Source organism: Gallus gallus, chromosome 9 (assembly GCF_016699485.2).
Source record: "Gallus gallus isolate bGalGal1 chromosome 9, bGalGal1.mat.broiler.GRCg7b, whole genome shotgun sequence".
NCBI lineage: Eukaryota > Metazoa > Chordata > Aves > Galliformes > Phasianidae > Gallus > Gallus gallus.
This window is the reverse complement of record NC_052540.1, coordinates 18243959-18270965: the sequence shown is the minus strand read 5'-3', so window position 1 is coordinate 18270965 and position 27007 is coordinate 18243959. Positions and strand designations below refer to the sequence as shown.

General features: G+C 38.0%; 1 protein-coding gene across 12 annotated transcripts in view; it reads left to right on the top strand.

Moving 5' to 3' along the window:
* NAALADL2 (N-acetylated alpha-linked acidic dipeptidase like 2) overlaps positions 1-27007 on the top strand; it is a 379774-nt gene that overhangs the window by 122283 nt on the left and 230484 nt on the right. The window contains exon 1 of one of the 12 annotated variants that reach the window (XM_015291703.4): positions 7439-7662. The exons of the other annotated variants lie outside the window; for them this stretch is intronic. Within the exon in view, the coding sequence (XP_015147189.3) occupies positions 7626-7662 (37 nt within the window). The 5' untranslated portion in view covers positions 7439-7625. Of the gene's footprint in view, positions 1-7438; positions 7663-27007 lie in introns of those variants that run through there. 12 annotated transcript variants of the gene reach the window in all.

The following is a 27007-nucleotide window of genomic DNA, read 5'->3' as shown; positions in this document are numbered from 1 at the left end:
GGCATTTTCCATTCATACACAGAAAAACAGCATTATGTACTTGAGACAAATAATTAAATTACCTTAGGTTTGGGGGCTTGATTGCCTCCCAAGGATCCTCCTGGCGTGGTGTCCCACTGGCTGGTGGCTCCAGCCTCATGTCTTTAAGGTGCTGCCCTGTCTGCTGTCAATTGCTCAGGTTCTTTGTGCTCTTCTTCCTTCTCAGCATATCCATACATGTACTTTGAAGTTGCATTGTGTTAACTCAAAATGTTGTCTTCTGATCTTTTACAAAGAAATAATAATGAAAATAGTTAGGTCTTCCTGATTCCAGCTCCTCGGGCTAAACCACCTGCTAGCTGCCATTACCTGAGGCTTTCAATCATGAATGTTTTCCCATACTGCCAAGCATCAAAGGAAAAATATTAAGTGTTGCTCTGTGTTAATGATTAGTTGTAAAGCTGTATAATGCATTTTCAGGCTTTTCTTGTCTTTTTCAATGATTCATGCAACTTGCCTACTTATTCATACTAGATATTTTCCCTTTTTAAGAAAGCTGTCGTTTTTAGTTTGTTTTCAGGAAATTCTTAAGTAAGAATGCCCGAACAACTATTTTATCCTGTGAGGTGTCTTGTTTATGTAATAAATAATATGTAATGTCTTCATTTTTTTTTCTTTTGAAATTCAATTGTTGCCTATTTGCTTACAGATCAAACCTTTGTTCAGTACACGAAGCTATAACTAACTTTCTTTCTAGGCTGATTCTGGCTATATCCTTGACTCTTTCCTTCTCAGGCTCTTATTTGTCTTTTCCCCTCCCTTCTGTTCTCCTCCCCACTTCCTTGAGCACACATCCCTCAAATAAAGCCTCTTTGTGCACACAGTTAATGTTATTGACAAGCGTGTGTTTTGGGCGGAGATGTGTCCCTTGTACTTTAAGATTGCTGTCATTTCATCTACCTCCTTTGTGAAGAGACTGAGCAATACTTTATAAGCATCTGAAAGGGAGAGTGGTTAAAAATCTTCCCATTAAACTTCAGGAGAATTTCATGCAGAATACAGTAGTGTTCTTGTTTAGTTCACACACATTAAGTGACAACCACTAGGCTTAGACAAGTCAGGGTTGTTTTATTTGTCTTTGAAGCATCTGAATCACAGAATTGCAGGGATTGGAAGGGACCTTAAGAGGTCATCAAGTCCAACTCTCCTGCTATGGCAGGTCTTATACAATAGATCAGGCTGGGATTGTTTATTCTGGAGAAGAGGAGGCTCAGATGAGACCTTATTGCCCTCTACCAATCTCTGAAAGGAGTTTATGGACAGTTGGGAGTCAGCCTCTGCTCCCAGTTAACAGCAGTAGGATGAGAGGTGATGGCCTCAAGTTGCACCAGGGGAGGTTCGGATTGGATATTAGGACAAACTTCTCTGAAAGAGTGGTCAGGCACTGGAATGGGCTGCCCAGAGAGGTGCTTGAGTCGCTATCTCTGGAGATATTAAAGAAACGTGTAGTTGTGGTACTGAGACATCGTTTAGTGGGCAGTCTTGGACGGTTGGACTAGATGATCTTGGAGGTCTTTTCCAACCTTAATGATTCTACGTCTCTATGAAATGTTCTTAACCAAAGGAACCAAACTACATGAAGTAAAAATATAAGGCTGTTGATAACAATATAGAGGAAAAGCAGCAGAAAAAAATTGCAAGTCCAAAAAGCCATATCACTTTTATCAAGTAAAACCACACTTCAAAAAATTTATGGTGTTTTTACATCCTAAGATCTCATTTTAAGCCACATAAAGATAAGATCAGCAGTACCATAACTGTATGCAGGCTTGAATTTAATTTACTACATTTGCATCATTCATTCACTCATCACCAAGAAACTGGTCCAACTTCCATGTAGTTGTAGCGAATTCAAGATTTTAGAGGATTATTTTCTCATTCTAGAGATGAGAGTGAATGGTAAAATTCAGTAGGAGTGCTGCTAGACTCAAGGTTGCAACCTGCCTTGCTGTAAAGATTTGGGGAGAAACAAATGTCCAGATTTTATAAATTTTCTGAGGACTTCTATCTCAAAACTGAAATTAAACTGGAAGCTCAATAGCCGAGAACTGGCGAGGGTTTTTTTTTTCTCTTGACATATTTTCATTTTAATTCTTCTTTAGAATGAACACCTCACTCCAAAGCTGTCATTCTTACAATGAAAGGGTTTTTTTTTTTTTTTGTGTATGTGTGTGAATTCATATGTACTTTTGTACAAAATTTCTCTGCAATTTGTGAAAGTCTTAGCTAAAAGGTCTTTTAGCAAGTCTGTCTATTTTGGTGATTCACTATGTCAGAAATGTTAGAGGACATCTTATTTCTGCCTTACTTCTGGAAGGCTGGCTTACCTGTATTTTGCTTGTAGGTCAATCTTCTCTGGAGCTGATCCACACTGGACTTACCTGATCCTTCAAAAACCACATTATTTCTCTTAGAAGTTCTCTTGTTGGTTTACAATTTGCAATTTGGTGCTGTCCTTGTGGATTTATCCAGTGTTGCAGAGGAGTAACCCAGCAGCAGTACAAAACAGCTGACAGCAGGTCAACTTCTTGCAATACCTTCTCAATTTGCAGTAGCAAACCTGTGCAGTCAAACCTGTACTAACTGAGCATCTTCTTATTGCTGGCAATTCTGTGGGAGCTTTTTGTCTGTAGTCCAGCTTGATAAGCTTTTGCTTTTCCCTCTGTTTTTGTTAGTGTGGAGCCTTTCTTTTTCTAATATACTTGTTACTCTGATCATGACAAATTGAATAATGAATTTTTGCTAAAGCCAAACTTCTAATGGTATCCAAAAATAATTTCAAGACCAACAGTGTAATGTCTTTCTATAATCGTTAAATATGAGTGAACTGACTGGGCTAAAATAAGAACCAAGGCAATTAAAGCTCTGTTTGAGGATAGTGACGCTTGTAATCAAAGATGCACAGGAAATATTTCTTTCTCCTTCCCTATCACTCCTTTTTTTTCCCCACAAGCTGACAGAAAGCAAAGGGAGGCAAAGCCTCTGTGAAAAGCTGAATGCTCAATTGTGACGATGCTCACATTTCCCCAGATTACAAAACATTATGGTGAGGCTTTTAGAAAGCATTTCTGTAAGACTTCTTGGTTTTGGAAGAACTAGTGCTTCCTGAGGGAAAATAATTTTTTTCTTAGCAGATCTTAATAATGCACTATTTGTTTTGGAGAGAGGATGCTGTGTGCCCTAATCAGTGTTTTGAAGGCCTACGATTAGAAACTGTGACTGCAAGTACTCATCAGGATTCCTACTTGATGGTATCAGCAGTCTGTGGAAGTCTTAATTTAAAAATGAGAATGATTTACTTTTCTAATCAATTTTTATTCCTTGTTAACTGAGTGAGAAATGGTATTATGAACTACATGCAGTTTAAGGCACAACACAATCAAATGCAGGGTCATGGGGCTGACTGTACAGAGAGCCTGGAGAGAGTTGTGTGTGGGGAGGTAGAGAAGCCTGCCAATGAGAAAGTTCTATCAACCTTGGTCTTCAATTCACTAGCTTTTTAAAATAGGCACAAACCTACTAACCGTTGGGTGATTTTGTACGTGTTTTTATTTTTAAATGCAAGTATATTACATTCACTTACAACCTAGTTTTTCAAGACAACAGTCTCAACTGAGAGTGGCTTCATAAAATGAAAGTCTCTAAGGCCCATTTCTACCCATACAGGGGGAAGTATGAGTTCTTGTGAAACGTATGTTATGAGCACCGACTGGGCTACCTGGACTTGCTATTTCTTCTTCTCTACTAGGCCTTTTAATTCTGGAATTCTTGCATTTAACCTACTGCTATCATATGAATTGTCATTTTTCCACTAGCGTGTCTATATGGGGAATTGTAAAGCTAGTCCATTTGAAAGATTTTGAGGTCTTGACTCTTTTTGGTGTTACTTCCTTGTCTCCTTTTAGGTATACCCATGTAAGCATACTAAAATTCTAAGGCTGAATATGATGCTGGAAAGAAGGGAACAGTATAAGACTCCTTCCAAAAGTAGAAGCCTATAAATTTAGGATGCACAAAGGTCATACTCCTGATGTGATTAATCTTGTAGGAACACCAAGAGTTTGTCTATTCTCAGTATTCAGCAATGCCTACTGTTCCCAAATAAGGCCAGAAGATGAAAATCAAAGGGATTCTGGTGTAACCGAGTGACTTCAAATGCTATTCCTATAACAGTTTCTTGGGATTTGTATTTGTTTTTATTCAAATTCCAGATTGATGCCATTTTATTTAATTATTAACTGAGAAATTTGGCTGTTGGGTCTTACTGATTTTTGAGCCACAGTTAGTAAGAACGTCATTCCAAAAATTGCTATGATATCATTGCCTTCTCAAAGTGTTGTTAATACAGTAGTTCTTGTGGTGCAACTGCAGAGATTACTTCTAAATCCTTTCCCCACTCAACTACTGCTAAAGCTCTCCTTGTACCTTTAAATATTGTTCACTTAATGAAATTCACAGTAACAGAACAACAGTGAGAGGTGGTGATGTAAAAATGTATACCATCAGGCACAAATGTTTTATGAACTCGTGTCATATGAAGCCTTGGGAAATCTTATACTCATGAATGCTTTCACAAATTATGTTTATCTTATACGTGCACAAGAACAAATTATATTTTTCTTAGTCTTCAGGGTATCTGAGAGTGGGACTATTCTTACTGGTTCAGTCTGAGCTAAGAAATATATCAGTAGGGCTTGAGACTTCGCAAGGTCACTCCAAATGGGTAAAGTTGTATGAAATTTCTTGTTGAGACTTGAAAGCAGATGAAATTCAAGTAGTTTTATCCCTTCAGTGTGATGTGAATTTCTTACTAGTTCAGGACAAGTACATAAAAAAGGGCTTGTAGAAGTGTCACAGAAGTGATTAAAATTTTCTTGTGGATTCTGCTGTTACAGAAAGGAAAACTATAGTTTTGGAAGAAGGAATGTTGAGTCCAATTACCTTTGGCTAAAATTGGCACACTCCTTTTTCTTCTTTCATGACCCTTCCCCCCCCCCCCCCCCCACCCCCCAAAAAAAAAAAAAAAGGTGTTAGAGTTGCATTCTATCAAGTGACTTGTTCAGAAAATCTGAGAATTAAGTATGTGAGTCAGTTACCCGAAGTTTAGTTATAGTATATATTGGATACTTTCCAGCAGAAATACCTCTGTCCTTCCCAGCTGCAACTCAGGAACCTGTAAATCACAACATCAAGTCATTCTGCAGTTTAGAATTTTGTCTTTCTCTAGATTTGGAGATGCCACATTGGGGTGCCATTCTTTCCCTTAGAAGAGGTTTTTTAGTTCTCATCTTCACGTTTCAAAACACAGGGAGATGATAACTGTGCAATGGTGCTTGGGAAGCATTTGTAAGTTTTTCTAGTCTCAACATTAGTTTTTGAGATTTTTTGTGGTAATTGGAAGGTCTGGTGTTTTGATGACAACAGAAGAAGAAAGCCATGAAGTTATGAGTAATTTGCCATTTCCCAATAACTTTCCAAATAGATTCCAGTGGGTTTGTCTCGTCTTTCACAATGACTTTGAAGAGTATTCAAATGTACCCCTCATGTTGAAACACTGTTAGATTTAGGTTTCCCACACACCAGCCAGTACCGTCTCCTAAGGAATCCTCTGCAGGGCATTCTCAGACTGATGTGTGAGAACATGGCAGTTGAACCACTCCTGTTTCCCCTGTGCAGCTGCCAAACCAGTTGTTTTAACTACCTACTTTTCCCTTTTAATTTTAGCTGTCTTGGTTATTCTCATGTGAGTACACAGATGCATAGAATGGCTTAGGTTGGAAGGGGCTTTAAAAATCATCTAGTTCCAACCCTCTGCCGTGGGCTGGCTGCTCCCACGAGCTCAGGCTGGCCAGGGCCCATCCAACCTGACCCTTGAGCAGCTCCAGGAGTAGGGCACCCACAGCCCTGGGCAGCAGTGCCAGGGCCTCATTGCCATCTGAGTAAAGAATTTCTACCTAACTTCTAATCTAAATATCCCCTCTTTTAATTAAAACTGTTCTCCTTTGTCCTATCACTGTCAGACTGTATAAGTAGTTGACCACGTATGGGCTACAGATGACAGAAGTACTGAACACAAACTTGTTTAAACTGGGTATGTAATTTGAAATTTATGAGGGAAGCTGGGCTACGGGTGATGTTTTTATATGGTTTGAGGCTGATGAGGACAAGGGGTGATCTTGTTTGCTAATAGTTCATTCTAATGTTGGTGAATTGGCTTTGATTCAGACTGAGAAATGACTATATTTAACTATATATGACTATATACGACTATAAATAGAGTTGCTGGATAAAACTGCAAAGCTATAAGCCCAAATCTAGTGTGTTTAAAGCTAGAAATATCCTATATTTCCCTTCTGGATTTGGTAAGACTGCTCTTATGTTGTCTGATTGGCTTTATTTAATATTCTTTAAAATTTCTATAAAATAACAGACACTGGAGTAGTAATCACAGAATAATGGGAAATTTTAATTTCCGTAAAGTGTTTTAGGTGATGTATTATCAAACTAAGAAATATACATCTTTGAAATGCTAGGAGTCTTTATCAGTCTCAGATATTAAATGGAGAACATGCACTTTAATAATGAGTATCGGTGAGTAATAGGAGTAATAATACAGAAAAGTGTATAGTTTATGCTCATGAAGCAGTGAGGAAAAACAATACAGCCACAGGTTGTACACTACTCTTGAAGATCCATTTCTACACTATTAAACTTAGCATGAGTCTAACTTAGAGTGCAATTTTAAAATAATTAATCTCAAATAAATACTTAGGAGCATAATCTACGCAAATATATGTAAATGGGTAGTTAGAATTAGAATGTAATAGTAGTGAATGGGCTACTCAAAATTTTGTTAACTAAAAAGACTGAAGACCCTGTTTACCAAGAAAAAAATATCCATACCAGTTGCTTTAGGTTGTTAATTTGAGAAGCTGATTGTTTTGGTCCATTAATTATAATAATTAGAGACAGATTTAGTGAGCTTTATTGCAGTTTTCAACTAGACTTATAGTTCTGAAATCCGACTTTTATTAATATAAATGAAGTAAATTAGGAGCATGACACTATAAAGAGGAGGCAGAAACTTTAGGTACTTCCTTGATCCTCCCCAAATTCCGTTAATTTAACACCGATATGTTGTCCTTAGTAGCTTGGTTGCTCTGTTTCATTTCTTTTTCTTTTCTGCACTCGTACTGCTACAGTTCAGCCCAAATGTCTGGCTGAGGAGAAGATCGTATGCCATGGTCTTTAACCATGTTAACATGGCTTGATACATTGATATTTGGCATAGATTGATATTTGGATAGAGAAGGAACAGTGCATACAAGCCATTGGTAGTTGTACAGTATTACTTCATATGTATTCTCCTCAATAAGATCATATCCTTCATTCACCTCGAGGCTGGGAGCAGGGATTACAGCACATCCAAGCATCTCACGTGTGCAGAGATTCCCACCCGCTGTGGTGCAACAGCACCTGCGAGAGGGCTGTGAGCGGAGGGCTGGGCAACAAATACACAGCGATGTCTCCGTGCCGCTCGCAGGTAGGGGAGCGAATTTGTAGTCTGCCGAAGATGTGAAAGCTGCATGTGTCCGTTTCTGGCTTTGCCTTACGGAGAAAGTGGTGAGTGGTGGAGCAGTGGAGGGGATAGAGGTTTTCCCACATTCTAAATGTTTCATATTTTTCCTTTCCTGAGGCTTTGGGAGTCTGGGTGTTCCCATGTGGGGCTCATGTCGGATTAACGCTTGGTTGTAACGAGATGTTCCCATGCCTGGATTTCTGCTAACATTCCCCTGGGCTTTTGGCACAAGGTCTGCCAGTCCATGTATGCACATGTGCACGTTAAACAGATCTTTCCAGGGGCTTTATTGGCCTTGCATGCTGAAGCACCTTCTTTTTGAGCTGCATGGGAAGTTAAGACAAAAAATTCAGCTTTCTGAAAGATTAGAATCAGTTCCCTGTTAAAAACCTGATGTTTTAATGCTTTCTGAAATCCCTGGTTTATCTTACGGCCTGCTCAAGGCTCGGGGATTCGAATAGTGGTCTCTTTCCCCAAATTCTTTTTTATTTTTATTTTTTAATTAGTGATAACATAATGTGAGTTTCACAAGGTTAGAAGACACCTGATGCCTGAAGAAACAAAACTAAACTGAGTTGGAGATCTCTGGGTGCGTGGCACAGCTGGGGGAAATGTGCATGCACGTTCATGTCTCTTTTCCTGCTTCATCCAAGAATCACTGCCCGAACTGATGCACGAGTTAACAAAAAGCTGTCATCTATTTATGCCTCAAAGGCTTTTTTTTTTTTTTTTTTTTTTTTTTTGCTTTAAAAATGCCCTTCCTCCCTCAAGGAAATGGAAGGCTCTTTTTTTAACAGGGTGGTTCCCTGCCTCTTTTCACCTTTTTGTTTTGAATACAAATGCTTAGCTCTGTACTGAGACACTGCAGACCTAAATACTAGTAGAAAGCTTCAGACCTCGCTTGAGAACCGGGGTGTAAGGAAGTCAGTGACTGCTGTATTCATGGCATTTGAACAGCTATTTTTCTAATGCAAAATACTAGATGGCTGTAATAAAGAAAATTTCCTATCCTGCTTTTAAATCACCTGACAAAATATCATTAAGAACATGTGTGATGTGCTCTTCGGTCGATCCCCAGCAGCTTTTCAGAGAGCTGGTTTGGAAACAAGTGTGCCTTTCCATTGGGTGCCCCTTAGGGGAGGTGGTTCCAGCTGTGCCTCCGTTCGTGTGAGTAAGGCAGGCCTGTTTGCAGCCATGGGTTCTACCCTACTGAGCATGCCTTCACATGCAACCTTTTCATACATTTTTGGATCTTCTTAAAAGAAGTAAATACCTGTAGTTGACCTACTTATCTATGTAATTATTTCACTTTGCTAGGGTGTATGCACATTCTGTTCTCATCCCCCCCCCCTTTTTTTTTCCACTTTGGCAGTCATTTCATAAGTTGTTAAAAATTCCATCTGGTTAGCAATGGGAACTTGGGTTTAGGATTTCTCTTGTTACAATTACTGGCCAGAACAATGGAGGTAGAAATCAGACGACAGCTTTGCGATGTCAAAGCTCGGTCACTGCTTCTTCAGAAATCCTGTTGGATTAATTTAGCTGCTCTTAATGGCAATTAGTAAGGCAAACTGAGAACTGCTGAAAGTGAACAAAATGTCAGTTGTTGTTGGTCGTGGTTAAAATTGCACCTGTTTCTCAACTGTCAAAACTGTGTGCTGCAGCATCTCGTAAGTTGTTAATTTTGGGAGACTTACAAGATTCAATGGCTAATTGTGTTTTTTTTTCTTTTATATCATGCCAGTTTTACTTATATGTTTCTTCTTTCCTGGCTCTAAAACAGCATCATGCTTTACATCTCTGAAGTCTGCAAGTGACTATTTCTGAATCATATTGTGCCAGAGTAGATTTAAATAGAGAGAATGTAGTTCTATATCATCCTCTATACTTTGCAATCCAGCAAATCTTGCAGACAGGCTACATCTGAGGCTTAAGTACTTTCGGTGAGCACATTGGGTCAATTGATGCTCATTCCTGTCTTAGGACTAGTACTCATACTATACAGCCTAGCCCTTAATATGATTAAAACTCAGTAAATATATTCAATTAGTAAGTGTAAGGCTTTTTATTTTAATTTCTTTATGGTAGAATCTGCCCTTTTCACTTGCAGTTCACGTGCTTCATATGACGAGAAAAAAATCTTATTATTGCTATGATTATACAAATCACTGTGCATCTCCATAGAAAGTTGAGAGCAGACTATAGGTATAATTACAATTCAGTATATAAGTTTTAAACTTGGATATAGTAAAATTTTGGCAATTCTAATATGAGTAGAGGACCAGTGCATCAAAATAGAACTACTGTTTAGGTATGCAAAGTACTATACAGACTCTAATGATATCTGGTGATTTGGTTATGGTATTTTTGACCCTGGTGCTTTGCTTCACATTTTTCTTCTAAATGTTTCTTTCATAAAGTTGCCCCAATATATTCTTTCTTCTGTTTTTGAAAGTGTCGCTTTGCCCCTTGGCTATCATAGGGAAACAGCTTTGATTTAAGACATCAGCTTTGCTATTAACATCAAGTGGCTGCATAACAACTATGAATCATTTTTATGAATGTGTTCTGACTAAATCATAGGACACATTAGGTGTGGATGGATGGATATTTGAGAAAGTGATATAGGTAATAGGCTGTCTTTTAAGATAATGGAAAAGTTTTCACCTTCACTTTTCTTTATATGCTTGCCCTAGAAGTGGTGGCTTTCTAATACAAATAGTTGGAAACACACAGCTGAAAATGAGTGTCATTTTAAACCCAGCAATATTCACAAGAATGATTCATATGATTGAGTGGTAATTATTCACAATTGAGACTTTTGTGGCAGGGCGTTTTATCATACAAAAGCAAATTAAACTTTTTGTTGTGGGTTTCCATTGTTTTTTTTTCTCCTCAAGTTGGAAGTGTTCTTGTATCTGACGGCCCAGATGTCCCCTTCAAGAAGACATAGAGATTTATTGTAGTGAACTGCACAGGAATGTGCAGAAAAAAACCATACCCTGACTTTTTCTTGTGCCAAAACAGCCACTTAAATAGTAAGCATTACTTTTATGTATTATCTGTAGGTAGAAGGGTATTTAATTGTATCTGTATTGTTGGTGTATTTTTTTTATTTTTGTCCTGTTCTTCTATAGACGAATTCAGAGATGTAAACAAATTGCTTCTTGGTCAACCTGTATCTTTGAACTCAACAAACTCTTTAAATGAGCTACGGTAATCTGCTCTTACTGATAATTTTTTGCTATGCTCAGATTTTTTGTCGCTGCTCTCTAAATGCTAATCTTAGTTTGATAAAGTTTTCAATTTACTTGCTGCAAAGATTGCTTATTTAAAAACAAAACAGAAAACAAGTCTGAACTTTAGCTGCCTGAAGACATATTCTCATTAGAAGCACATATTCGGGTTGATTGAGCTGATAGTGATGGTGATGATAATAATTGCATTGCACTAGTGCCTTGGGATCTTAGCTGTGAATGAGGTTCTCATTTGTGTAGATATAGAACTAAGATCAGTTCCAAGCCTGAAAAGATTCAAAAGCAGATGTAAAATGTAAAACATAAGAGCTTGAATACGAGTCCTCCATTTTTTGGTGGGAGTACGGTTGTGTGGCAGATGTTTTCTTAAAGACAAATAATAATAACGATTAAAAATATTAATCTGTCAGGATAAGAAGAAGCAGAGCACTCACATGAAATGCTGTCATATAAGAATATTGCACGTTCTGCCCTTAGGTTTGTGGTAAGCAGCTAATAAAGAACCAAAATAATAATGCAGGTGTCATCTGTAGCAATGCACAGGGTGCAAGTAAGAAGCAGTGAGTACGTACACCTGTTTGAAGGATGAATTGAAGTTTATACCAAGCTATTGCTTTTACAGTCAAGCAGATGTCAGTGGACTTGCTTTACAGGATATTATGATATATGAAACGGAAGGCTTTTGAGTAGTAAAAATTACTCCTGTCAATTTGTCTTTGCGTATGGCACTTTGATATATCATTCACAGCTTAATTATATTGTCATAGTTGGGAGATTAAAACAAAAGCCAGGTTGACTCTTGCTGAAATCTCTCTCTGAAATAATGCCTGGTAGGTGAAAGGGGGAAGAAATCCATAAAATCTCTATAAAATTCCATTATAATGTATTGTACCATCAATAATACGTTCCTTCCATGATGCAGTTTCACAAACTGCAGTTAGAGAGAGATTCATCAGCTATCACTCACTACACAGGAGCAGAAACAACTAATATCAGTCATACCAGGAAAAAAAACAGAGGGAATTGTCCTTTGTGCAACACTTTTAAAGTGGTTGAGCCAAAACCTAATGGAATTCAGGAAACGGAACAAAGAAGCAAATTGGTCAGTGCAGATTTGCAGGCTTTTGACTGTAGCAAAAGGTTTGATAACCTCATCCAGGATGTCTTTGTGGTCCCCTACCCAGAAATGGGGACAGTTACCTGTGCCTGGGAGGTACTTGGTGACTGCAGTTGTTGGCAGTGCTGGAGGGGATGCCTGACCCCACCCAGGCCCAAATTTTGGGAAACTGAGCTGGGCTCGATTTGTTACCAAGGAGATGTATAGCTTTGTGTTTTCCTGCTAGAGGGAGAGTTGAAAATGACAAATCAAACTCTCTAATGTAAACAAATTGCAGTGTGTCATTTAGGCGTACAGATTTTGTGCCTTAATTATTATCAACACCATTGATTAAAGCAAAACCAGTCCAAATGCAAAGGAGACTTTTCTATGTTCTCAAGCTCTTATTTACACTTGTGTAATTTATCTGTTCTAAATGAGGTAGCCTGACTTGAAGTTGATGCTGGAAGCAAAGTGCAGATGGGTGCCTGATAAAGGTGTACGTGATATTCAAAATATCTGTGCACTTACATGAAAAAATTTTCAAGATGTATTTGGCATATTACTACTTTAACTCCAGTTTCTGGATGATACTGTAATGCAAATTCAAATTGTATGTAATAGTAAGTTACTCTCAGAAGCTGCAAAAAAAGTAAAATTTTAGTGTCGATCAAATGAACGCAATTTAGGATTAAGTTAATACAGGCCATTGTCTGCATGTTGCATGTTTCCTATATGTGGATTCAAACAACCAGCTAGGCACACGGTTCGCATAACAGCTTCCTGCTGTGGTTGTGTCTGTGGGTACTTGCCAAAGTGGCAGCTTTGAAGGCAGAGGAAGGTTGTTTATCATTGAACTTTGGGATGAGTAAGTAAAGGTGTGGACAGTCAAAGGCACAGGTGATGAAGCCAAGTGTTAGATACGTAGTAGAAATGGCCACTGGGGAAATTTTTCACAGAAAGCGATTGCTTCCAAACGCTGTGGAACTGTTTCTGTGGAGGCAAAGGTAGAGCTGCTCCGTATTCACCTGCCTGGGGATGTGGCACGTGCTGACAGTGCACTTTACCTATGTACAAGCAAGTAAATGAATGAAACATCAAGAAGTAGTTCACACATTAAATTTTCTTTACTTTACTTATAAATGATTAGATCGTCTGTCTTAAATTATTAATCTCTCTGTACCAATTGAGTGCCTCTGCCTTCTTTTCCGTGCTTTTGCTTAATGAATTGCTATTGCTTCTTTCACGTATTGAAGAATCTATTTAATAAAATGAAAGAAAGAAAAAAAGAGAAAAGAAAACCATACATGATTCCATGCATACTTGACAGTAATGGAATGGTTTTGTACCTAATGTTATCAAATACTTGCTTTGCTAAGGCAATTTACTTTCATATATGTAAAGTACTTATACAGTTTATGTAAATCACTCTTTCATACGCTGTAATGTTTGAAGAAGGAGTTGGTGAACTGGTGGATTCAGATCACTTCTAAACTGTGTGGGATGCACATAGGTGAGAAAATCCTAGGAAAGCTTCTGACATAAGTCAGAAAACAAACTTTCTGCATGCAGAAAACCAAGATTTTGGTATTCTAGGAAAATGAGCATATTTCCCATGCTGCATCCACAATTTATGTGAGGGTAGACATAATTTGGTACTTTGTATGTAAGTTAGGAACCTGTTATGTCTAGGAGTACTTTTCCTCTTTAATTAGAAGTAACCTGCTGCCCTGAAGACATCATGTAAGCTCATGTGAAATGTTTTTAGTGATTGTTGTGATTTGGGTTCATTAGAGCAAGCATGTGCATATTTTTTTCCAGTACATCTAGAGAATTGTTGAGAATAATGATCTTTTTTTTGATGAGCTTTTCACATGTTCTTATTTTAATTGCCTGATCATGAGAAAAAATGTCAGAAAATACAGATTTTCTGTATAAACGGTATAAATGGTCAGAAATGGTCTTTTCTATTGAAAAACATAACAAACATATTTAACATCAGTTGTGGAATTGCCTGCCTTGACCCCATGATACTATTGCCTGTTGGTTTAGCTTTGTACATCTGACAAAGATACAATAAAACCAGTTAACGCTATTTGTTTTTAATTTATTTTTTGATGCATGGGTGATTTGCTTTTTAAAAAAGGAGGAGGTGGAGTCCAATGTTGTGTACTGATGGTTGGCATGGTCATATCTTTGTTCTTTTAGAAAAGCATTCTCTGGGCACGAGACCAGAAGCAACAGCTTACCTACTATTAATCTCACTGTGGAGTATTTAATCTTCTGCTTTTGGAGGAATTTGCTAATACAGTGGCTTGCCTGAGTAACCAAGGTCATCTAAAGAAAAATGAACAGATTTATTTATCTGTAGCAGGTGGTTGATATTTTTCCCTTACCCTCTCTCTATATATAATATTTTATACATGCTATATTCAGAATGGGATGTGACAGCATGAAATTCATTTGATTTGTAACTTTGTTTTGCTTTTTTTTTTTTCCCCAGAAGCCTCCTGCTATGTATGTAATTTAAGGGGATGAGTAATTTAAAGCCTTAGTAATTGTGGATTGCAGACAGCTTCAGAGCTAACTGAAATATCCTGCATGCAGAAAGCAGAGTTTTGTGTAATTCAGTAATGTTAACAGTGGTCTAAAAAAACCCAACCAAGGCTGTTCCTGAGGGGAGGTTATCAGCTTACGGTATTTTGTTACTTGTTCCTATGAGTTCTACATCCTAATGTAGTATCCCTTTTGAGGTGAAGTGGTCCTTTATTCTCAGCCTGTAGTTTTATTGTTGTTTTGTTTAGTATTTCCAAATCCTTGAAGATACATAACTTCATAAGTAATAAGAAGGTGAGTTCATGTATTACTTTACAAGGAATGCATTTGCTTGTTTTGATAAATGAGGTGTTTCTACTAGAAAAGACATCAGTTGAAAAATTTAGATTTATTCTTAAGTATAAACTAGAGTCAAAAACATTTCTGTGGAATACCACAGATTCTTGACCTGCTGAATGAGGAGTGTGGGCTCGTTCCTGAGTTTGCACCTAAACCTTTTGGTGAGCAGATAGACCGGCCTAATTTTCCTATCAGGAAATAGAAGTAGTCATCTTCTCTCAGGGCAAACCTGATTCTTAGCAATATTGCACGTATTACGAATAAAAATAGATTGTAGTCTGAATGCACTTGTAAATTACAGCAGAATTGTTACAGTGAATTACTGCACTGTAAAACGTGGCTACTTAGTTGTTTGGGAAGAATTTTTTGTGCATGCCTTATGTAAAGGATACTATAACATTAATCAGATTTATTTGAAAGGTGTTATTCGATTTTGTGTGCTCTGTGCAGAATGGTAGCGTACCCTTAGCAGTGATTACTCATAAATCCTGCAATTATTCAAAGAATAACCTCATGATTAGAAGTATTGACTGTATTATCCTGTGTTATTACAACAGTATGGAAGCATTTCATAATAACAAGGGATTTAATTGGTACAAGGACTTATTTGCAGAATACTAAACACATTGGTAAGTGAGGCATTTGAATTGTACATTACAGGCACCCAGAGTATTATCAGCTAATTAGGTGCTGGAGGGGCATATGTACTATTCACTAAGGCTGCTCGACTTTCCAACTCAGTTGTTTTTCAGTATTAGAATGGCTGGAACATTGACTATAAGTTTCACGTGACTATGTTAGTTTCATTACCTTCTGTGAGCAGTTTCTAAAGCATACTTTTAAGCAGTTTTCAGAGAACAGTACATGATTAAGTTTTGCAATGAAACTACTGATCTATATCTAGAAAATTCTGTTGAAGTGTTTGTATTGGTAGCAGAATGGAATAAATATTTAATCTGTTTCCAGGAAAAGCTGCTTTTTAAACTAACAGCAGATGTATTTTGTCAGGTGGTGGGAAAGCACAAATGCATGTTGACTCAACCAGGTAAAGGAGGAGGCGCATTAATGGGAGTTTGATACCCTGGGGAGTTCTTCATTATGAACCTGCCAGTTCTAAATTCCATCTGTAACCTGCTAAATGTGACAGTTTAAGCTTTATTGTCGCCCATAAACCTTTACAGAAGGAGGATTTCCTCTGAAATCTGGTCCATTTCTTACACATCTGTTAATTATGCCTACTGATCTGTTGTGTTAGTCTGCAATTCCTTCTAGGCCAGTGTTTTCTGTGGGGTTTAACTCTGATATTTTATCCTGTTTTCTTGCATTTCCTCAGTTTTCCTTGCAGAATTGGTAGTCCACATAAATAAGTTATGATTTATTCAAACCTTTGATGGCTTATGACCAGGCAGCTATCAAAACCATGCATTTGCTGGTATGCTGCTGGTGCTATCTTCTAGCTAGAGGGAGAGATAATTATTTTTTTTTAAGGACTTAAACATTCCATCATATAGGCGTGGTGTTGAAAGTAGATAAAAGTGTATTATTAATGCTCCACAGAGAAGGAAAGCTGTTACTAAGCAAGGCAGGATAGTTTGTAATTTCAAGGCCTATTTTTATTATTATTATTTTTAGCCTTAAGGGCTGGAGGCGACTGTCATTACCCAGGACAACACTGAGTCCTCCTCCTTGCCCTTTTTAGAGGGAAGGAGGAATGGACGTTTTGGCCCATATGGAGGAGTCTGGGTGAGCTGGCTGGAGAGACACCCTTCTCTCATCCTATTTGATGGAGGCTTGGTTTGATGGAGCCAACGGGATAATCTTGAAATACCCAAGAAGTCCTATAATTTCCCATGCCCTGCTTGCAGATGTCTTTTTCACCAACAGACTGAGATGTATGCACAAAGTGCTGATGAAGAGACAAATTAGCACGCACTGCAGAAGATAAATGACTGACAGTGTTAGGCTATCACTCTGCTAGTAGACCTTACTGTGAAAAGATCTTCAGGGTTTGATTTCTTTTTTTAATGTTCTTCCAGCCCTTGGTGTGCCAACCTTTCAGGGCATTGTGAAACAATTTACATATCTAATATCTTTAATTAATGTGTGTGTACAGTATAATGATGAAGATAGAAGACGATTAACTGCAGTAAAGAATTTTATATCTGTTTTGCATAGGACTATTTAGCCAGATTATTCTTAAACCCAGATGTTTTATGAGTTTTTGATAAGTGTGCAGAGTGTTTTATTTGTGGTATTAACCAGAATTACGTTCTTCTAAGATACAAGTGCATTCCATCCTTCATTAAATAATATAAAAGCTCACTGTGTGGCATTATATGATTCAGCAGACTTTTGCTTCTTTTCTTTCCTTGAGAAAAGAATTTTGTATAGGGGGAGGTTCAGTTATCTGTCCTATACATTGCTAATCTAGGATAGCTGTAATTAGAAGGGAGAAACATCACTAGGAAGTAAGCCCAAGACCAGTATGTTTTCACTGTTTTGATTGAAGAAGCTATTAAGTGGTAGTACAGGAGAGAGTTTTAAAAGCAATTGATTTGCTTTCTAACAGTGTTTTCTTGCCTGAGTAAGGGTTTAATCATATTGGTGGGTAACAAAATTGATCAACCTTTAACATCAGATGGTACAGAAATAGTGATTAGAAACCATTTGCCTACAGTTTAGAAGACAGAAATTTAGATTAAGCACAACTGAAACATTAATTTAATCTAATTCTGTTGAAGTCATGGGGAAAATATGCTGCTGTAAAATTAATCTTACTCCTCATTTGCAGTTATCAGAGAAGTACAATAATGCCACTGTAATTCTACTGCAAAAGTCACCAATCTGCAAAGCCACGGGGCTTAGGCTCTGCCGTCTCTCACCCTACTGTATGATCTGTGCTGTGTATACGTTTGCATGCATGTTTTACATATGTGTACTCACACAGTGCCTAAGAGTTGCACCTTCTGTACTGACAGATTCTTCTGTTGCTTACTTCAGGGTATACCTGGTGCAGTTCCTGGGATGGCAGCAGTGTATTTAACAGGTCATGCACGTGCTAGAACTTTGTCACTGTAGGTTAACAGAAAAGCGCTGGTAGTCTATACTTGTACAGATGTGAAATTATTTGAATTAACTCAACCTGAAGTGGAAGAGGACAAAGTTAATTTGCTTTTCCTTGCATTTTTTGAGTGAGGAGCAGGTGATGGGGCAGTTATCATTGCTCAGTTGATGCAAGTAATGTATTAATAATCTCTGATAACTTCATCGTGTGTCTGAGGTCCACCTGCACTGTCTGACTAGACAGCTTCATTAGTGTTTGCAGAACGCTGCCCATTCTTGCATACAAACGTGGTTTCTGAAGGTCAAATTCATGATAGATTATTGTGCCTGTGTACGTAGATATCAGAGCAAGGAGAAGCTAAGCAATGCTAGCAGGTTTTATAATGCTGTTTCTTTGGAAACTGAGTACTTTTGTGTTTGAGGGGAAGCTGTATTACAGTACAAATGGTGCAAGGGAGTAGTCCTGAATTGGTGGGGCTTGCTGTTGCCAAGGCTCTCTGTTAATGAAGTCCGTCATTCTGTTGAACAGCAGACCTTTATTATGCATCTGGTTTGATGATTCAAATCTGTGAGGATCTTGCTATCTGCTAGCTGTGCTATGCAATGCTTTCAGATAACGTACTGATGTGTGGTTTTGTTACAAAAATATATCTCCAAAAAGTATATTGCCATGAAAAAAGCAGTGCAGTTATTTATCTATGGATTGCATTAATTACGTAATTCATTTTAAGGGAAACAAACTGTCTTATTGTTCTCATCTACAAGAAAGATCTTAGTGTGCCAGACTAATTAATCTTACAAAAACTTCCAATCAAAACAATGCATTTACTCCAGTGGGATCACATAGTACTTTTAAAGGTCACCATTTAGCTACACACCTCCTTTTATTATACTTTCTCAAAAAAAAAGAAAGGTGAGAGGAGGCTGAGAGGTGAGAACTCAAATCTCTCTAATGCTTCATGTAGTCTTTATAGTTGTATTGATCTTGATGGTCTTGCATGAAAGAAGAGTTCATGCTGCTTTAGAGGCATTTGTGTTGGCTGTTAGTTAATTATTTTTATTTGCTTTGTGGATACTCTGTGGAAAATTTATTAAAATTGTTCAGAGAATAGTAAATATAAAGAAAGATTAAAGCAGCAGAGCAGGAAGTCTGTGTGGATACCATGAGCATAGTATTGACTCCAAAAAGATTTCTTGGTGGGCAATCATCCTGATGTCTGATTCCACACATCTAAATTCCTAAGTGCAGGTACAACTTGGTGTTTGATTTATAAAATATTTTTGAGTGCTCTGCACTATAATAAACGGTTAAATTTTGACAGTCTAGTTGGAGGCCTGTAGCTAGCTGTGTGCCCCAGGGGACCTTACTGGGTCTGATTTTGTTCAACATCTTCATCAGTGACCTAGATGAAGGAATAGAGTTGCACCCTCAGCAAGTTTGCTGACGATACAAAGCACAGCAGAAGGCTGTGCTGCCATTCAGCGAGACCTGAACATGCTGAGAGTTGGTGAGGAAGGTGATGAGGTTCACGAAGAGCAAGTGTAGGGTCCTACACCTTGAGAGGAATAACCGCGTGCATTGGTACAGGACTAGACGATCTCCAGGGGTCCCTTCCAACCCCTACAGTTCTGTGACTCTGTGATAACAGAAAAGAAATATTGAAATTGTTCTGCATGTCCCTAATATGCTCATATTAGAAAGTCTCTAGGAAAACAATCATTTCAAAAAGACAAAGAGAATCTAAAATATAATACTTTCCACAGGGACATTCTCAAAGACCATCTAACTCAAAGCTTTCAAATTTCATCTCCGATCAGGCATCTTTTATTGCTGCATTGTAAGGAGTTAAGTATCTTTTCTCAAGTAGACTATAATTCTTCATCATATGCGGTATGCTACGTTGCTTTAGGAGGTAACTAGAAAATGAATTTTTTTATTACTGATCCCGAAGTAGTGCCCAGAAACTCATAGGTTCCATAAGCTTTTCTAATGACCTATTAAAATCTTGCTAACCATGATAGATGTCAGGATGCTATGTTTTACATCATGATCTTCATCTGTAGTAAAATTTAACTTCTTGTTTCCATAACTGAATATTAAATTTATTACATTCCTTGATAAACTCAATCCTTAGCAAATACAGATCAGGATTTTATTTGCTTCAGGTGCTGATCTTGCCCAAAATATATATCCTTGCTATGGCTCTTCCCCAGGAAATCCAAGTGACTCTGCTACGTCGTGCTGACTGTGCAATTAATGGACCCTACCTCTAGATAGGATTGGAAACATCCTGGTTAATTTAGAGCAGAAGTATGAGCTCTTATGGATTAGAGGGCGAAACAGAGAGACAAAGTTGGTACTTTTCATGCTCTCCTCTTCAGTGCATTTCATCACTTCAGTTGTTTATTGCAAATATGGCAGCAGAAGTATGTTTTAAAAGTCAGCAAGCATATTTTCCTCATAACCAAGTATAATACAAAAGTGTTGTGGTGCTGGATTTTCATGTTTTTAGTGTGTTTTGTTTTTTTCAAACTATCTTTAAGCTATCCTTGATATATAAAGAGCATATCTTTCCATAAATACCTTTCCAACTAATTCTTTTACATATATCCAGTAGATTAGAACAGGTAAATAACATCATTTAATATACCTGGTAGATTAGCCTAATAGATTTGTCTCATGCTTTTCAGAGAAAAATTTTGACTTTGCAACATACTGAAGCCTGCAGTGTGGCTTTGATCCTCCAGATACCACACCTGAAATCTGTGTAAAAGCTGAGGTGCTAATGGCAGCCAGCTGTAGGAGATGCTTTCTGTACCAGGGCAGGATTAGAATTCTGTAGCTAACTTCTCAGTGTGGGCCATCAGCTGAGAAGAATGTAAAAGGTATGAAATAGTTTTTCCTCATTTCTTGTGTGTTTTCTCCTGAGAACACAAAGCCAAGCATTGCTGAGAAAATAAATGGAGAAGTGATGCTGAAGATTTTAAGAGTGCAGAAATGGAAATGGGGGCACTAGAAAGATAATGAGTCCCTACTATTTTCTTGCTTTCTTGCTTGTACCTCTGGTTTCTCTGATTTTGTATCTCTTCATTTTTTTTTCCAGTTGTTTTTCTTTTCTGTTGTAGAGAGCAACACCCTGGGCCAAGACAGTTTGTTGGTTATGTCAGGCAGCACAGCCATTTCAGTAGTTCAGATTGGGAAGCAAGTGCTAGGAGGGACGAGATGGCTAGGCCTCAGTTGCATGCAGGAAGGCCAATCACTGCAATAAGTGTTAAAAAGGCTCATCAGTGGTGGTAGCAGGTGCTCTTTGAAGACACCCCACCTCTGCATTTGTTTTAGGGTATCAATTGTTCCTAATGTTGGGCTTGTCAGTTAACACCAGCCCTCCCAGATGCATGACAAGGAACTGGAAAGGCTCCTTCACATTGCTGCCTCTTTTGTCACTGTCACGTTAGGTACAGAAAACATCCATCAATGTCGCCGGTGAGAAGAAGTTGTGCTGTCTCTGTCAAAATCTGGTGCTCCTGGTTAGTGGATTTTTGTTGTTGTATTCCTATACTCCCCAAGGAACCATAGGATCACTTTGTCTGACACCACTGGCTTCTAGGGACGTAGCTTGTAGCTTCCTCTGAAAGCTGCAAAGCCTGATGTTTGCTCTTCATGAGCAGTGTCCTCAGAAATCAGAAAGCTCCTTCCTAGCTGAGCTTATTTTTCTGAGAAATGGATGTGCAAATCCTTTTGCTACCTTGCATTCCTTTACAGTTGAAGCAAAATGCTGCTTTAATTTTTGTGTGGGCAGCTGTTTCATTTGTGTAAGTATTACTCCTTTTGAGAAATTGCTAGAAGATATAAAAATTAAAGTTCTCTGCTGGAGCATAATTCTGGTGTTCATAAAAGATTGTGTCTCCCAGCCTCTGTTAGCATGCGATGCCTGTCACATGCTCGAGCTGTCTTGCTGCTGTTCTTACAAATCTAACTCTTCTGCAGGCACAAGTTGACAGCAAGGAGTCAATTGCTAACAAAGTGCATTGAAAAATAGATAAAAAGGGAAATGTAAAGCTTCCACCAGTTGGGCCTTTTCCTGGAAGCCTGGAAAAATAGTGGCAGTTTGTTTAATGAGGTCACACGTCAAATCCCAAAGCATCTTTTAAGCAGACTTTGGCAAAAGAAACAAACCAAACCATACAGGCCCAATTAGAAATTTGCTCATGCAAACATTTTTGAGTTGGTGGGAGAAGGTAATATCTGTGTGTGTGCTCATCTATTTACTGCTATATTGTTAAATAATGTTATTGACCAGGGGATTTCAAGTAGGCTGGTTTATATTGAGTGAAGTTTTTCCTTGGATAGGTCAAGGGAAATAAAAATGCATTTACATTTATAAATTTTTAAATGCCATTGGATTTATGTAGCAATTACAGGGAGAAAAAATGTACTTCAAATGATAGTAAAATGTATGTGTGTAATTTTCTGTAATGCCAATGGAGAGGGAGCTAGCTAATTTCTTTTGCTAGGATTTGGGAAATCCCAAATCTTTCAGAGCCTCTCTAGTAAAGCATTTAGGATTTGACTCAAAAATAGTATTAAGATTTTTGGATTTTTGGATGGCAGTTTTAGCAAATTCTAAGTAACAAACAGGTGTCACTTTGTGCAGCGGGAGAAAATTAAAGAGGTACAAACTGCTATAGTCATGCATTCTTTGCATTAATTTTTGTTTTCATAAGCCAGAATACAAAACCAATAGAGAGTAATAAAAAAAACTAATTCAGATGAGAAAATGAATTGTTTTGCATATTGTTACTGGTACAAGAGCTAAACAGGTCTTACATCATCTTGTTCATAGGAAAACATATGTTAGGTATACAACACTGATATGAGAGTTGGCTCTGGCAATTAGGCTTTAGGAAAGTTGTTCTTTTATTAAATCTATGAACTAGATCTTTAGACAGTATTTTTTTTTTTTTTTTTCCTGTGTAAAGTGTTTCTGAAGTGGGTGTATCATCTACTGGGGCACACAAATTCTGAGTAAACAAGGAAAAGTTTAGCAAATCTAGCACGCGTATGCTTCAGATTATATGTGAACGATTGCCCATGTTCTTCTATATATAGGCTCTTTTGATCCTTACTTTACATCCTGAAAACCTGTTAATTACTCCGGATATAACTGCACTGTACAGTTTAGCATTACATATCTGGATATTCAGGTTTATCTCTATAGCAGCTCTGTATTGCTGTGTTGGTTTACCTTTTGGTTCTGGTCATACACCTCCTCCCAAACATATGTATGGGTTTTGTTGGGGTGCATGTGAAATCTGCCAAGAAATTTGTGCTGCTTTATATTCATAACTTGTAGTCCAACTCTGAAGATGAGTATATAGCAGTTTTGGATTTGTCTTCGTGATACACAAGTATGAAAATTGTTAACCTATCCAAAGTACATATTTTTAAGACATGACACTTTTTTGTCTATTCCAAAGTTCATGAGAATTGTTGGCATTCCATTAGTGGCCCTGACATCTTACTGTGCTTCAAAAATTACATTATAAATGAGAAAAAGAGGTTTATTTGAATTCCCCTAAGCAAAGGTAACCTTTACTTTCTCCAAATATACTAGAATGGTATTGCCTACTCAACTACCATATTTAATTAAAAAAAAAAAAAGCCCCCCCCAGAAAAAAGCAAAAAGCAAAAAACAAACAAAAATAAACAACAACCCACTGTCACTGACTTGCATATATGCCTCATCTTACCCACAAATAGAAGGAAAATATTTTTCCATGTTTCTTTACAGAATAACTGGCTTTGTAAAGCAGCAAGAGATGCACCTCTGCAGTGCTATGCATCTATATCTAAATGAGAAGATGCTGTCTCACTGTATGTTGATCAACCAAAAAAAGTATTATTTTAATAACAAAATGTCAGCTGGAAAAAAAGTTGTGTTTTTTTTTCCCATTTACTGAAATTTATTTGTCCTAATGCCAGGATAATCATAGAAGAGAAGGGGAAAAAAAAAAAAAAAAGAAAATATTTAAATATATTTATAATATCTCATGTACATGATTAAAATAAGAGAGTGAAACTTATTTTATGGAGTAACTGATGTTGTCCAACAAGTGTCCCACTCCAAAAGAGCAGTAAACATGTTTTTTCAATGTTTACTTTTTTTATAATAATGACTACAAAGTGATTTTAATGAAAGAGCAGGAAAACATGGATTCTGTTAGCTATAGTGGTTATTAGAAAAAAATAGCTAAAAAATTCACATCCTTCTCCAAAAAAGAAGGTGCAGCTTAGTATCTCCTCCAACATGGGTGATCCAGGTTAGGTATACTGGTAATCTAAGACGTTTGTAATTTGTATCTTAATTGGGTAATTAGCAGTGGAGATAAGGATGCAGATCACATGGTTTGATATCTCTTTCAGAATAAGACTAAATGTGATGCTGAAAAATATTATGTTAATGTAAAGACTGGATGAGCTGGAGGTTTTTTGAATGTTACAGATTCTTTGAGTTACCTGAAATATTTTTCAAAAGAAGGTGATGCTGGGAGGTAACTGCTGGTACACTGCAGGTAGAGGCAGTACCAGCTCTGTTCTTCAATGTCAGCAGCGAAAGCAGAGCAGATTGTTAATGCATGTTTAGAAATTTTGACTTTAGAAGTGTTGTTCATACAAAACATTTACAGAGTCTTTGTCATGAATCAGAATACTTAAAAAGGGTTGAGTAGTCAGACATTAAGTAATCTCAGGCTCTCAGGAGTCAGTGTGAATATGAAACGTGATTAGTCTGAGAGAGTTGTTTCCTCATTAAATCTCATTTGTGGAATCATAGAATCATTAAAGTTGGAAAAGACCTCTAAGATGATCTAATCCAACTCTCCACCTATCACTAAAATTGCCTACTAAAACCTTAGTTTCTTATTATAACATGCACACATTTCTTGAACGTCTCCAGAGACAGTTACTCAACCACCTCCCTGGGCAGCCCATTCCAATGCCTGACCACTCTTTCAGTTATGTCAACTGGTTGCATCCTAACATCCAACTTGGACCTCCCCTGGTGCAACATGAGGCCATTCCTCTTATCCTGTAGCTAGTTAGACAGGAGCAGAGGCTGACACCCACCTTGCCACGACCTCCTTTCAGATATTTGTATAGAGGGCAATGAGGTCTCCTTTGACCCTCTCCTTCTCCAAACGGAACAATCCCAGTTCCCTCAGTCTCTCCCATCAGATCTGTGCTCTGGTTCCCTCACCAGCTCTATTGCTCTTCTGTGGACGCAATCCACACACGGCCTTGATGTTTTTCTTGTTGAGAAGGGCCCAAAACTGAACATAGCACTTGAGGTACAGCCTCACCAGAGCTGAGTACAGTGGGGCAATCACCTCCCTGCTCCTGCTGGCTGCACTGTATCTCATACAGGCCAGGATGCCTTTGGCCTTCTTGGCCACCTAGGCATGCTGCTGGCTCGTGTTCAGCTGAGTGTTTACCAACACCCCCACGTTCTTTTCCTCTGCACAGTCTTCCAGCCTCTCTGCTCCAAACCTGCAGTGTTGTCTGGGGTTGTTGTGACCAAAGTGCAGGACCTGGCTCTTGCTCTTGTTGAACTTCATCCCATTGGCCTCAGCCCAGCAATATAGCCTGTCCAGGTCTCTCTGTAGGGCCTTTGATCCTCTCCCTCCCAGCTCAGAAAGTGGCACTGATGAACCCTTTTGTGTTTTTAATACCTCAGCATCTTTTGGTTGTTTGTTCGGTGTTAACATGGGTGATATCAATATAAAAGAAACTCTTGGATCCTGAGATATGAAAAACTAATTCTTCTTGTCCTGGAGCTGTACAGAAATCTTAATGTAAAAGGATTCAGTAAGGGTAGTCTGTCTCATTCACAGAGTATTCCAGTTTGCATCAACTACAGATGGGGACTTTCGTGCTCTTACTACCCTTTTAAAAACCTGTTTTTCTTCAATGAAGAATATTTCATCTTTTTTTTTCTTTTCTGATGTCATTTCATGTCTAAGTAAGGCAGGCAATAATTTTGCCCTGGTGTTCTATAAATGTAATATATGCAAATGTATGTAGAATATATTGGTAGTGGAGAGCAATAGTGTTCACTGCAAGTAATTTGCCAACATCCACATCTGGAGTGTGGGCAAAATTTCATGCAAAAATATTGAAATGTATTTTGTTACTTCATCCTTGGTCACTGTTGCAAATGAATTCAGTAGGAAATTTGAATACGATAATGACAGATCTTTTGAAAAGTCCTGACAACATTCCGTCAGTTGTGCTGCATGTTATTTTTATCATACTTCCTTTATTTTTCTTGTGCCTATGCATTCTGCTATAGTGTGCCCATAAGGGAGTTTACAGCTGTAACTGTTGTTTGTGGAAGTAGTACGATACAGTGCTGTGAGTCCAAATCACACACAATCCTGTGCTGCCCTGGGCTGTGGTGCCCAGCCATAGCTTAGCCTGGGGCAAAGCAGCAGTGGCTTTGCTGCCTGCCCTGGAGGGTCATCGTGCACCCATTGCCACTTGCACAGCTCCTTTATCCGCTGCTTACCTTTGCCCAAGACATAAGGTGTTTAGCACCTCCCATCTGTAAGTAGAAATGGCAGCCTGCTGTGAAATTGATAAAACCTGTGAAACAACAACAAAAAAGGTGAAAATAAATTGTCATGACTTGCCTTTTGAGAAACTAATTTTTATGGTAAATATATATGGATTCTGTTTTCCCCCTGCTCTCTTTTGAAAGTGTGCTTTTGGTGGTACGGAGTACGAAGTTACTCTGGGTAAGAAAAGGAGCTGGGGAAGATCTAATCTCCTGAGCTGAGCGTTTGTACTGAGTATTTGAACAGATAACTGCTGAAATGCTTAATGCTGCCCAGGCTCGTCCTGTAGGAATATGGCATTTTTGGACAGCTGTGTTACTGCAATGTAAATGTTAACAAACATAATAAGAAAACATTGAAACTGCTTATACATAACTAAAATTATGAAGAGTAAGCCATTTAAACTTTCAGCTGTTTGTATTATAAGTGTATTTTTTTTTTTTACCAGGTTTTTGTAATGGCTCA